This window comes from Enhydra lutris, unplaced genomic scaffold (genome assembly GCF_002288905.1).
Source record: "Enhydra lutris kenyoni isolate GAN:26980312 unplaced genomic scaffold, ASM228890v2 scaffoldscaffold45, whole genome shotgun sequence".
NCBI classification, from domain to species: domain Eukaryota; kingdom Metazoa; phylum Chordata; class Mammalia; order Carnivora; family Mustelidae; genus Enhydra; species Enhydra lutris.
In genome coordinates this window covers 15,096,241-15,110,235 of record NW_019154129.1, presented here as the reverse complement: position 1 = coordinate 15,110,235, position 13,995 = coordinate 15,096,241, and the positions used below count along the sequence as shown (strand labels likewise).

General features: G+C 62.1%; 1 protein-coding gene across 3 annotated transcripts in view; it reads right to left on the bottom strand.

Annotated features, from left to right (window-relative positions):
- The window catches only part of LOC111156220 (lipase maturation factor 1), an 83,931-nt gene that overhangs the window by 18,182 nt on the left and 51,754 nt on the right, over positions 1-13,995 (bottom strand). For all 3 annotated transcript variants that reach the window (XR_002641191.1, XM_022516960.1, XM_022516961.1), the window contains exon 5: positions 1,977-2,042. Coding sequence is in view for 2 of the 3 variants with exons in the window: in XM_022516960.1 (XP_022372668.1) it covers positions 1,977-2,042 (66 nt within the window). In the remaining variant the exon portion in view is untranslated. The remainder of the gene's footprint in view (positions 1-1,976; positions 2,043-13,995) is intronic.

Here is a 13,995-nt window from a genome sequence, read left to right as displayed (position 1 = left end):
TGGTCGGCTCAAAGGCAGCGCTCACTGAGGCCACGCTCCGGGCCACGACGCAGGTCTGAATGGACACGCGCTGTCTCTGAAAGTGGTGGAGTAAATCAGAAAGGAGTAACCGAAAACCACGTGCAAAGCGCCCACCTGTTTGGGCACTCGGTCATGCCGGCAGACCAGCCTCCCCGAGCGCACGCTCTAGTACACGGGCCACGAATCTGACCACAACCTCGGGGTGGTTACTCAATTGGGGGAAACTGAGTCGGGGTGGTTACTCAAGTGGGGGAAACTGAGTCAGGCCGTGAGGTCGCTTCCTTAGGAGCATGTGAGCCAGTGTGGCCGTGGGAGGGCGGGCAGCACGGGTCCGTACGAAGAGCAGGAGTGACATGGACCTGGGCTCAAGTCTGCGTACTTGGAGCAGCGACCGTCACCCTGGCACTCTGTCCGCGCGTCTCACAGACTTGGCCTTGGTCTGGCGGGGCTTGCCCTTCCCGGTGACCCCAGGGCGTGGGCCGCACCAGGAGCACACGCCAGACTGCGCTCCCCTCCAGGCCCCAGCGCTGACCCACGCAGTCCCCAGGACACACACAAAACATACTCTTCCTGTAACATCAGTAAAACCGCCAGGGCACAGAGCACAGAGGGCCCCAGCCCCGCCGCTGGAGGTAACCGAGTCACGGCTTCCGCCCAGTGAACATGCACAGCTTTCACGGGAACGTCAACCTTGATTCGAATTACTTCCAGGTTACCAGACCCTCCCCCGGTTACGGGACAAAACCGCTGTGACCGTGTCCCGGGGTCGCAGTTAAAGGTCGGACTCACCAGCCGGAGAGACATATAGAAGCCTCCGGTGCTGGGGCTGGTGTGGGAACGTGAGGAATGTTCCGCTGTGCTTGGTGGGGGCCGCGGCTCAGCAGCCCCAGCTGTGCCCTCGGCTTCACCCAAGGCCACGGGCATAGCACACAGGGCGTTGGCTCTGGAACCAAGGGAGGGACTCACGGGCCCTTGGGCAGGAGGGGAGGGGAGTCTGGTGGGACGGGGCGAGATCTCCAGTCTGATCTCCCCGCCAAACACACCCCCGTGGGACGTCCCCTGCTGCCAGGCTGGGTAACAGGTGACACGGCCGCAGACGCACCCAGGTCTCGGGAGGCAGCAGCTCCGGCACACCAAGGACTGAAAAGCCACAGGACGCGTGGGACGGTCCCAGCAGCGTTTACAGGACAGCCGCTGCGTCGCCGTGAGTGGGAGACAGGGAGCAAGTGTCCCATCTGACAGGTGGCGCTCCAGGCACCAGTGTTTTTGTGGCCGACAAGGGGCAGAGAACACTGTGACAGGCATTCGCTGTGTCCACGGGCGAGTGGATGAGGTTGCTCTGACCCACGCGCCCTCAGGTTAATTCATTCACGGGGAGACACGGTCCCAGCCCCCCACAAACATGTGAGCGGGCAGCAGGGACAGGAACGTCCGGAGGAGCTTGGACCTGGGTGGGGTCCCAGGGAGTGGGGGGCGGGGATGACAACTGCCTAAAATTGGGGGTTGAGGTGGGGGAGGGGGCCATGGGCCTCTGAGGACAGCAGGACTTGCACCTCCCCCCATGTCCATGTGCCCTGATTTGTGGGGCAGGGCATGTGGCAGAGCAGCTCCCCACTACGCACTCCTGCTGGAGGCGTGTGTGGCAGCCCCTATGCCAAGAGTGGGAGGTACTTGGGCAGGACCACACGCAGCGATGGAGGGACCAGTGCCCACAGCCAGAATGGACGCCTGGACCACAGCCGCGGGGGCCAGGAGCCCCCTCGCCAGCCCAGCACAGGGGACGTCCTGCAGCCCCCGTGTGACCTGCCTGTGCCCTGGCGAGAGAGCAAGCCGGAGGGGCCCCGTGAACTGAGCTGTGGCCTCCGAGAGGCTTGCGCCTGTGATATGGGGGCCGGTGCCCCTGGACGGGGCGGGCGGGGACAGGGAGCTGGGTCCGCGGCCGCCGTGCAGCTCACCTCATAGTGGAAGTCCATGCAGGTGAGGTCCCGCCAGCACCGGTCCCCCCGGATCTTGATCAGGCCCTGCCAAGGCAAGACAGACAGAAGCGTGAGCCACTCCCGAGGCTGCCGGTGGTCCCATGGGGTGCAAACTGGCCGCAGGTGCAACCCAAAGGCTTCTGGGGAGCGGCGGGAGGGCGTCGCCTGCCTGAGATGCGTAACAGCAGACGCAAGCGGCCGCGGCGGCAGCACAGCCAGGCCCTCGACGGCCAAGTCCAACGTGCGCGCGACGCGTCCAGCTGCCGGCTTCCTCGGGTGAACGCGGCGCCTCTGCGCTTTCCCGAAACTCCGGTTCTCTGAGCGTCGTCGCAGGAACGCACTTCGCAGGCTTTGAAAGTGGACAGGCAGGCAAAGCTACGGCCGGACGGATGCCGGAGGCCGAGGGAGCCAGGAAAGGGGGCTGCGTGTCTCAGGAGGGCGGCGAGCGGCTCGCAAGCTCGGGGCCTGCAGATCCCCTCCTGGCAGCCCGAGGCTCACTCCCGCAGCACGCGGGGAAACCAGGTGCCCGACCCCTGAGCGTCCAGCGAACGGCTCTGCTGCTGTGGAGGAGGGTCCCCTGAATGGTCTGCGGCCGAGCTCCCCAGCACCGTGCCTGCTCCCCACTTCCTCTCGGGAGCTCGCGGCTCCCTTCCTAAGTCGGGGCCGTCCCCGCCAGCACTGGAAGCTCCGCTGGGGGGCCCAGACGTGGACTGTGGTTCCGAGGAGGCGAGGAGGTACGCGGCCGTGAAGCCATGGGACGCGGCCGGGCTCTCTCGTGACGCTGGCTTTTACGGCTCCCGCTGCTCCGGCCAACGCCCGCCCCGTCGGCAGACTCTGCTGCAGAGGCCCAGCCTGGCACGGGAGTGGGCCTGCCTTGGTCGGGGCGGCGTGGGCAGAGAAGAGGCGCTGGGCTCCTCGGCAGGAGGGCGGGCAGCCACAGAGGAGCGGGATGGGCTGGAGGAGCGCGGAGCGGACACGGACACGCCAGGCAGCGGGGGTGAGCGGCGCAGAGACCAGGGAAGGCCGTGGTGGACAATGCCCAGGGGCGCCGGGGCCACCATGTCAGTGTGGTTCGGGCAGGGACGGAGCTGGCCAGGGCTGAGGTCAGGGCTGAGGCCGGGAGGGCGGCCGCCAGGAGGGGTGGCTGCGGGAGCCTTAGCTCTGCCTTCTCACGGACGCCCCATGACCGTGGGCTTTAGTCCCGTGGGCAGCACAGCCTCGTGGCAATGCCGAGCTGAGTGGACGCAGACCTGGGTGCTGGCCCTGACGCTGACATGTAAAATGGGACTTCGACGCAGGGAAGGGCCCTGAGTGGGGATAGGATGGTCCTGTGTCAGCCCTGTGGCCGTCCAGGCAGAAGGACCACCCAGGAGTTGGGACGCGGAGCCCACAGGATGCGTTGGGGGGCAACATGGGTGCTGAGTGGGTAGCGGCATGGACACAGCAACAGTCAAAGAGGCAGGGACAAGATGTGACAAGAAGTCCCAGGGACATGTGGCAGCCCCTGGGGCCTCTGAAGCCCGAGAAATGACGCGGCCACGCACAGGGGCTCGGCAGGAGCTCAACATGCTGCCGCTGGCCGGATCACAGACCTACGTCCCAGAGCTCCGAGAACCCTGGTGTCCCCAGCCCTGACCACCGGCTGCTCGGACCAGGTCGTGCACTCACTGTGCTCGGCCCCCCGCTGCCAGCTGGCCCCTTGGGGGTGCCCGTGTGTCCCCCACACAGCCGCAGCCGCCAGGCACCTGGGGGGTGCTACCTGGAGACTGGAGTCCTGTCCTTCCGGGAACTGGGTTTGCTTGGGCACAGCAATGCGGGAGACACAGCCCCGGGTGCCCCTCTGTGGGACACACAGGAAGACCTGCGCGCCTGTGGTCCAGACCCAAGTGCGTCCTTCCTCCCGGGGCGGGAGAGCAGCTGCTGTCACGCGACAGCCCCGTGAGCGAGGCTCCGCTCCCCGCACCCCTCGGAATCCGAGAGTGGGTTTCCTTAGAGACTCGAACCAGGCAGAGAAGAAAAAAACAAAATAATTAAAATGTCATTCAAGTTCTAAGCTGATACGAGACACTTAAAGATCTGAGACATTCTTCCGGGAGCGGAGAGTAATTATATTCCTCCCCATCCGCTGACTTCTCCCTGTAGTGCACATGTCAGATTTTCCACGGATTTTTCCTTCCTGAGTGAGCGTCAAAGGAACAAAGACTTCTGTCAGCCCTTTTCAGCCCAAAATTAGTTCTGAAAAAATGGCTCAGACAAGCCAGTACCAGGCCAGACCCAGAGAGAGCCACATGACCACAGCTGTCCACGCCTGCTCTCTGGGGAAGGGAGGGTGCGAGGTGCTGGAACATTGCAGGCTTGCCGGGGCAGCCTCAGGCCTGGGGCAGTGAGGGGGAGGCAGGAGCACGAAGGCAGCCGCCCAGGGACGTGGACGGGCCTCTCCAGATGTTCACGGGTCCGAGGACATGCTTCTTGTCAAATGTGTCCCCATTTGGACAGAGGCAGCCCAAGGCCTTGGTGCAGGAAGGACCTGTTTCCCTGTGCTGCCGGGCCTGCGGGGGCACCAGACATGGGGAGCCGTCAGCAGCAGCCCCATCCCGAGTGCGCACGGCATCCCACTCTCCCACGGGCAGCCCTGCCTCCTTCCTCTGCAAACGGGGGCGCTGGGCCACGCTGGGGCTTCTCCCCTCCGAGTTCCAGAAGGCTTGATGACCCTGGGCCGCGCACACTAACGGGGTCATGGGCTGAGAAGGATACGCCCACTCTTCCTGCGGGCAGGCCTGGCCGTCTGGGACGCCACTCGGGCTTCCCGCCATCCCTCTCCTCTGGGGGCTGAGCATGCACGTGGGGGACCTCTACGTCTTGGGTGCACGTGAGGTTCAGGGTCACGAGCTATTGCTCGGCACTGGGGCCAGAGGACCGCCTGGGCTCCTCTCGGGACTGAGCCGTCCCACCGCGCCCTGCCCCTTCAGTCTCCCGGCCCAGGGACAGTGGTGCAGGAGCTGCCCCGGGATCCAGCGTGCAGGGCGCAGTCAGCACGGCCGGCAGGTGCCGGGAACACGGCGTTGTGTGTGTGGGGGTGACTGACGGTGCCCTGTCGTCTCCTCCCGCCCCGGCCCGCGAGGGGCTGCCAGCAGCGGGGGGAGCTCTGCAGGCGCCCACCTGCCACGAGGCCTCGCTGCCCATTTAGGCCCAGGCTGTTCTGAGGCAGACAGGAGCCGAGGGACTGAGCGTGCGGCCGTGAGCAGGGGCTGAAGCTGAGGCCAGAGGTCACAGCACCACCGACCGTTCTTTCCAGAACCACCCCCCGAGCACCCGCGAGCTGGAGTGTGGTCCGGCCTCCCGCGCGCGCTCGTGGGAAGGCCCCTCGCTTTGCTGTCCGCGCGAACGCGATGAAGCAGGTCGGAGGATGCGTGCGTCTCCCAGAGCGGGGACCCCGGGATAGGACGGCAAGGACCCGGTGACAGCCACGCAGGGCTGGCTTTCATGGGGGCATGCGGCACTTACTCCATTACGTTTGACACAGTTTTACTGGAGGAATGTGAGTCCAAGGAAGGGTCCTGACTCCTCCCCCGTGGGAAGCTCGAGGTGGTTGGCAGCACCTCTCTTGTCCCCTCAGTGCCGGCCGGGACCCAGCCCCTCAGAAGGTGGGGCACCCGGACACCGAACTGCTTCCCAGAGAGCTCCGGGTGACTCGCCCGGGGCAGCCGCCGCGCCTCCCAGGGAAAGAGCCGATGCAGGTGCGGCCCGGGGGGCTTCCCCGCCCCAGCCCCTTCTCCCTCTCACAGAAGTGGGGCGAGTCCCCCAAGGGGCACGGTTTGGACACCGAGGGAGCAGACTGCTTCGGTGCGGAGCAGACACGGGGCCCACGTTCCACGTGCGCCCGGAAACACGGTCCCACTGCCAGCCAGTGTCGGAGCCTCGAGGGGCCCTGGCACAAGTGCGTGGGTCGGGTTACGAGAGAAGCGCGCCGTCTGCCCCGGATCCTGCGCCCCACACACGGTGCCTTCCGGGCGTCGGCGGTCTCCGGGCCAGGGTCCCCCAGGGCTGGGACTGCCTTTGCCAGCAAGTCCTGTGTGGGAGAAGAAAACCCACGACTCGCTCTGAATGACGGGCTCGATGACCACGTGAAACGAACACCCATCGTGAGTGTCCCGTGCGTCCCGACAACCGTGTACACTCAGGTGTCCGTCGCCCACGCAGGATGCAGCCACTTCTCCCGCAGAACGTTCTCGGGGACCCCTCCCAGGCGTGCCCAGGCCCTGCGGGGCGGGAGGCAGCTGCAGCCGGCACCAGCTCTGCCTGTCCCCGGACGTCCACACACGGCCTCTTAGGAACGCGCCCCACACCACCATTTACGCCATGTCTCCGGACCCACAGTTGTCCCGAGGTCTGCCTGTCGTGAACAGACGTGCGGGTGTGTGCCAGTCCCCATGTGGACGCAGGCTCTCCTTTCTGCCGGCAAACCCGCAGGAGTGCAAAGCCAGCTCGCAGGGGGGCTGGCCGACCGCCCTCCCCGAGGCTGCATCCCGTCCCCGAGCCAGCGTCGTGCCCATGAGGCGCCTGCCCGTGGGATGTGCTGGTCCCAGCCCGGACTCCTCAGGTGTCCGTCCTCCACGTGTGCTTGAGTCCGGTGCCCGCCCTTCTCCCGCGGGGTGTTCCGGATGTCAGTTTTTGGTTGGGTCTGTGCACTGTTTGCCTCTCTTCTCAGTGCTGTGTTTTGATCAGAGAAATGTTAGTATCAATGAAGTATGTTTAGCAACATTTTTTTTTACTGTTTTTTGTGTTCTGTCGGAGAGTCTTTGCCTACCCCAAGGTAAGTGCAGGTGCGTTCTCTTCAGGAACCTTTATTTCCTGGCATCTGTGTTTGTCAGCCAAACCCCAGCGTGTGACCTCACGCCTCAGCTGGACATGACCGACTTGCTGTGTGGGGTGCTGCCGCGAGGCGCTCTCCCGAGCCTTCTAGAACTTCGTGGAGTTGCTTCTGCGCTTCCATCCAGTCCATCTCATACGAGAGTTGGTGCGGATGGAACCCCGCCCAAGCGTCCTTGCTGGCAGACTCCCCATCCCCTCAGCTCCGTCGGCGAAGACGGGCTTTCCTTTTTCCACTGACTTGACTTGGGACCCGTGGCTGAGTGTCCGCTGGCAGGAGAGACGTGGTCCATTTCTCTAGCTTAGGTCAATGCCACACTTAAGTTTTACGTGAAGCTGTAAAACCAGGAGGTATGTCTCCCAGCTTTGTTCTTTTCCAAAATTGTTTCCCCGTGTACACTTGACCGTCGGCACAGTAACTTCTCCAGAAAGCCCGCTGGCACTGTTGACAGGAACGGCCTGGAATCTGCACACGCGTGTGGACACAACACATGGCGGCTACAGCATCTTCCTGCCTGTGAGGCCAGGTGCGTGTCCTGGCCTTGGCCACCCATGCGCCTTGGACAGCCACAGACAGGCTGCCTCGCGGCCCCGGTGGCGCTCGTGGCAGCTGGAGACAGTACTTCCCGGATCTTCTCTTGGAATGATCCCTTCATGGCGCTCTAAGTACGGCCGGGCTTCACGCTGATCTTGTGTCCTGCAGCCTTGCCAAGTTACACACTCATTTCATGAGCTGGTTTTCAGATGCCACCGGGTTTTCTGCTTCTCTGGTCACGTGTGTGAACAACAGTGTCATTACTTTTCTTCCAAAGTTTATGCGTTGTCTTTCTTTCTCCTGTTTTCCTGCACCACGACTTCTAACAACGCTGACTGTGGGCAAGGACAGACAGCAGCCTGGTCTGCTGGCCGTGAGCGCTCCTATCCCCCGAGCTGCTGGGGAGCAGCCAGGATGGGCCGGCCGGGCTTTCAGATGTGTCCGGAGGATGTCCACCCAGCTGTCACGGCGGGTGTCGAACCGCAGCGCGCGCTTGTCTTGGGCTTCTGTTACCGGAGTGAGCTGCACTCACTGACTTTCAAACGTTAAACCGGCCTTGCATTCCCAAGATAGACCGTGCCTTTCTTTGGTGCTGGATTTGATTGCTGGTGTTTTGCTAACAGTTTCTGCGCTTTGCTCCGGGGGCGGGGGATGCTGGTCTCTTCCTGCTCTGTAATGACCGCCGTGAGTCCGGTTTCACAGTCCCGAAACAACGACCTGGCAAGTGTTCCAGCACAGTCTGGGTAGGAGCACGACCGTTTCCTCCTCTGGCGTCTGGTAGTTCTGCTGGAGAAGCCGTCTGGCCCACACTTCTCTCTCTGGAAGGGGTTCTGATTACAGATTCAATGTATTTAACAGACACGGAGCAGCTTAGGTTTCCTGTTTGCTCCTCAGTTTTGGGAAGTGCATTGTGACGGGACGTGTCCATCTCATCTAGGTTGTCGGGCTGCAGACAGCGGCCTCTCGCAGCAAGGGCCTTAGACGCATCCGCCTGTGGGCTGAGGACAGCACCTTCTCCTGGGGCTCCTGCCTCTGCTGAATACTGACCTGAAAAATGTAGGCGCACGGGCCTCGCTCTTCTCCTCCTCTCGTGGTCGCAGGACAGTCTGCACACGCGGAGCAGTGGGAGGGCCCCACGGTGGGCACTGCGGCCGGCGCGAGCACACAGCTGTGAGCACGAGCGGTACGGGCGCTCAGCGGTCACCCCATGACGGAGCCGCGTGGAGAAAACACCGGCATCTCTCCCCAGCAGGCCACCCGGGGCTCCACACGTATGGGACAGGGAGGCTCACGCCTTGTCAGCTTCCGGCAGGTGGCTGGGGGCTCTGGCACCTGCCCCCTGCCCCCCGCCATCACACTCTCCATTCACTGTATATGCAGGTGACCCGCTCCGGCCTCCGCTGAATGCGCAGCTCCTGAAGCAAATGGCTTCTTTCAGCAGTGACTTGGTCATTAAGAATTCAGGATATTAATATTTTGGAGAGGTGGAGGGGCAAAGAGGGAGGGAGAGGGGAGAGAGAATCTCCAGCGGACTCCCTGCGGAGCATGAGCCTGACGCGGGGCTCGAGCTCACGACCGAGACCATGGCCTGAGCCACAACCACGAGTCGGACACTAAACTGACAGCGCGCCCCAGGCGCCCCGAGGGTATCATTTCTTGGCTAGTGTGAACCAAGAGTAAAAACAACGCAGTCAGGAGAAGCGCGACACGCCGTGCCGGAAGAACCGCAGAGAGAGCAGAAACAGAAGCTGCGCGGACCAACGGAGCCCGAGCCCACAGAAGCCGCTGCGCCCCCACAAGGGTGATCTCACGGGGTCCTGACTGCCCTTATTCCCCGGCCTGGTCGGCACACGCTCCTCCTCCTTGTGGGCCAGCGGAGCCCGCCGCAGGGTTCTCGGGGGAGGAGCCGCCGAGCGCAAGCCAAGGCCACGTGCACGGCCAGACGGGCGCGGAGCAGAAGGCGGGCCACGAAGAAGGTGGTCTTGGCTGTGCAGACAGAACCAAGCCCTGCCTCCCCTCGCGGCCGTTCCTGCTCGCTTGCCAGGACTCCAGCGACGGAGGGCTCAGCCCTCCGCACAGCACACAGCCAGGACAGCCGTGGCTCTGAAGCCACGTGGGAAGCCCGCAGCCCGGTCTGACGCGGGGCATGGAGGCACCAGAGGCAAAGCGCCCGGGCTTCGGACGCCGGCTGCGCACGTGACCGCCCGCGGCCCGGCTGAGACCGGCCAGTCTCAAGGGGGCTACAGACGCGGAGGCGATTCTGTCTTGACAAACACAGAGACTTGAGAACAAAGTGAAAACCTTTTTAAAGCATAATTAAGGGCAAACTATTACCTTAAATACGGTGAGTCAGACACCCACGCTCTTTGCCATTTTCTGCAAATGAAAAAGATTCTCCACACTAATATGGTTGAAATCTGTGCATCTAAAAGAGAAAACTGAGCTGAAGCAGGAAGGTTCCAGAGCTTTCCCAGAGACGCGCCTGGGACGTGTCTGCCCCATTCCAGCGGGAGGGCCCGGGGGTGGTCTGCGCCACACGGCCGCTCGCCGGCTCGGCAGTGTGAAGGAGCCCCGCTCCCTGGAGAGGCCCCCAGCAGGCCGGCTCGCAGCCACACGGAGGGAGCTGCCGGAGTGTAGCTCGTCAACAGGAGGGGATGGTTTGGGGCACCATGGAGCCTCCCTGTTGGTGGCGCCAAGGGCAGATGAAGCGGGGCGTCCCACCCCAAAGCGCCCGTGCCTGCAGTTGTGCCCAGAGTTGGCCAGGAAGCCGGTCCTGTGGTCCTGTCTCGAGCTGAAGCTTCCAGCTGGGCTGGTGGTCCTTCACGGGTGGAGGGCACACGATTCTCTCTGGCACTCAGCAGAGGCGCGCCAAGGAAAACCTGCCGCTTTGTCTGTCTCCAGCCCTGCCCTCAAAGACAGAGGTCTCTGCTCAACACGGGGGCCCACCGGCCATCTCCCCCGAGGCTTCCCCACCGCTGTTCACCTCATTAGGTTTCAAAAAATGATTTCTGTCCTACCAGGAAGCCTGCGGCTCCCCCACCCCATCAGCACAGGAGACACTCTGAGTGCCCCCCCCCAGCAGTCCCCACCCCAAATCCTGGAGAAGTGTAACATCTTCTAACATAATAGAAACATTTCTCGGAACATTGGCTGTGGCCACATGCTGGCCCTGCCGTCCTGGAAGGCCCTGCACAAGGACCTGGACAATGCGTCTGGCTTCTCTCCCCCAGCACGCCACTTGCGAGATGGCTCGGTCCTCTGCGTTCCATTCTGGGGAGTCAGCAAGGTCGGTCCTCATCCTTCTGCTCACGGGCCAAGCTTGGTTTCTAGCTCCTGGTGCCGGGGGAGGCTATAGGGAGCACATTTCCGGCTCCCCTGGCTCCATCCCCTGGGGTGGGAACACCAACGGCGAAGAGGAGGCCAACTTTGTAGGTAACGGCTCAGCTGCTCCCACCCACTCGGGCTGTTCTCCCCAGTCTGCAGGGTGAAGCCCTGGCCCACGTGGCCATATTTAGACTGAACAAAGAGCGAAGGGTCAGCAAGGCCAGAGGCTGGGATCCTAGCCTAACGGGACCGGCGCACAGTAGAGACACAGGGGCTTGCCTCTTGGCCAGCAGAAGACGCGGCAGAGAGCAGCCGTCCACGAGGCAGGAAGCGTCCCCACCAGGGACAGAAGGCCCCAGAACGTTGGTCTTCAGCTGCCAGTCTCCAGAGGCACGAGGAAGCCAGCGTTGCTGAAGCCGCTCAGCTGGTGGTAGTTGGGCGGCCCGAGCTGGGACGCTTGCCGTCTGTCCGTCCAGCTCTGCCTGCGGCGGTCGGTGAGGCTGAGCGGGGTTTCAGGTGCCGGCAGCAACCATCTACGGGTCTTGGTGAACTGCCTGCTAAAACCGCCCCCTCTTCCTGCCGAGTCGTCCTTGTTACTGAGTTTTATGTGGTCTCCACCGACCCGCCACACGCTCTCCTGGTCTGCCACTGGCACCCGCCAGGAGCAGAGGGTTTTCATCCCAACGGAGTCCCACTTACCCGTTTTCGTCTTTTATGCTAACGTCCTCCGTGTTCCAAGAAACCCGGGCCCGTCACAAACTGCAGGCAGACCCTGTTACCCTCAGGACATGTGACTTCAGGGTACCACTCGAGCGCCTCTCCGAGGTGTGCCTGTGCGCAGCTCGCTGGCGCTCTGCAGAGAACCACACGCCCTGGCACCTCGGTGAAGATGCTGGTCTTTCTCGGTCTGGGGGACTCGTCCTTTGTCAAAGAGTATGTGCCGGTGATTTCCGTGTGGGATTATTTTCAGACACATGGACTGTCCCCAGGTCAGCCGTCTGTCCTCATGCCCTCACCGCCCACAGTCAGTCTCGCTGACCATGACCTCTGGGAAGTCCTGAAACCAGGGACAAGTCTCCTACAACTTAACTTATTCAAGGTTTTCTGGCTATTCTTGGCCTGTGGCATTTCCATCCAAATTTGAGTCAGTTCACCAGCTTTTTTTTTTTTAAAGAAAAAAAATTTTTTTAAAGATTTTATTTATTCGTTTGACAGAGATCACAAGTAGAGAGAGATGGGGCAGAGAGAGGGGGAGGCAGGCTCCCCGCTGAGCAGAGAGCCCGATGTGAGGCTCGATTCCAGGACCCTGAGATCATGATCTGAGCTGAAGGCAGCGGCTCAACCCACTGAGCCACCCAGGCGCCCCTGTTCACCAACTTCTAAAATGAAGATCCTTCTAGGGTTATATCTGGGCTGCAGGAAATCTATGGATGGGTTTGGGGACAGCTGTGGGGTCTGTGACAATTCTGGGACCTCTTTTTTTTTTTTTTTAAAGTTTGTATTTATTTGAGGGGGAGAGAGAGAGAGAAAGCCGAGAGGGGAGGTCCGAGGGGAAGCAGACTCCCCGCGGAGCAGGGAGCCCGGTGCAGAATTTGATCCCGGGACTCCAGGATCACGACCTGAGCCGAAGGCAGACGCTTCACAGACAGAGCCCGCTGGGCGCCCAGTTCTGGGACTCTGACTCGCACATGCGTGTCTGTCTGTTGAAGCTTGTCATTTCTCTTAACAACGTCTAGTGGCTTTCGGGGTACGGAGCATCAGACTTGTTAAAATTCCCTGATTTTGGATGTTATTAATGATGTAGTTAAAATTTTGTTTAAAAGAACACTCAGTATGTTTATTTAATATACTCATCACAAGGGCGGGCTCAACCATAGACTCAATTTAGGAAACAGGAACAAAACAGAAGTGACACCACAGATCACAGAGTCGTAGACAGAAGCAAAGGAAGGGACCGATGACCGCAGGAGAGAGTAAGAAGCACCAGGAGAGGCTCCAAGGTTAGGTGCCGGCCGGGCGCGTGCGTTCAGCGCCGTCTGTGCAGAGACTTCTGGAAGGCTCTGGCTTGTCCCGAGCTCAGCAGCGCATGTCTTCAAAGGGCTTCTCCTTGCAGGCTCTGGACGGACAGCGGGTTGGTCCTGACGTCACCCTCGTCCGTCAGGATGTCCAGGCAGATGTGACCCCGGGTGTCGGTGCTGGGGTATCGGCAGGGTGCGCAGCAGGGGGACCGCTGGGGAGCTCCGGGGAAAACGGACGTCTCAGATCTTCATCTACTTTGCAGGCTGCAGGGTGGTCCCCGTTTGAAAAGGTCTGATTCAGGGAAGGCAGAAATCGCCTTGTCGCCAGACACCACGGGGGCCACTGCTCCTTCTGTAGCCTCTTGTGCCCGGGCCCTGGGCAGCATTCCTGCTGGGCCCGGGTCCTCTGCCGCAGCAGTGGCACTGGCGGCGGCCGGGTCGCAGCTCCTGAAGGCCGCCGGGGGGTGTGGGCAGGGAGACAGGACCTCGGGCGAGCACGACTGCACCTTCCTAACGTTTCATTTCCTGAGCGCTTCTGCCCGCGTGGGGAGAGAGCATGGACTTCTGCGCAGGGTCTGTGGTCCTGCCCTGGCTGACCGTGTGCGTTCCCCCCGAGGAGCTCGTGACCCTCCACGTGCGTGGTGTCCTTTCCCGCGAGGACAGTGCTTCTTCCCAGGTTCGGGGCTTTTGTTAACGTTCTCGCTTTTCCGCAGAAGCCACGTTCTCCAGCCTGGCACCAAGCAGACGGGACGATGGTGCGCGCTCCGCGTCTCCTGGCGGGAGTGCAGGCCCCCGGGCAGGAACGGGGTCGACATTGTGTTGTGAGCCTGAAGAAACCTCCTGTTCCTCGTGAGCCGGAGGATGTGTCGTTACCTCTGGGGTTAACAAATGCCCTCCCTCCGTTGGCTGAGACGACCTCCCTGCGTCCGGTCACTGGCTGAACGGCAGCGCTGCGTTCCCGCCCGCCCAGCCCTGCGTCCCGGGGAAAGGCCGCTCGGTGGCCACGCCTCACGCCACTCAGGCGCTGCGGGCTCTGTTGGCTAACGGGTCAAAACGTTGTTGGTGCTCCTGAAGATTAGCACTCCGGAATGTTCTTGAAACGCCCTTGCTCTCTGCGTCTCACAAACCGGAGCTGGGAAGGCTTTCCTCTCCGCTCTCCGGACGCACAGCGCCGAGTTCACACGCTTCCCGCCGCAAATGTTTAGAGAACGCATTGGCGAGGGCTTCTGGGCCTGGAGTTACGCAGTCGGAA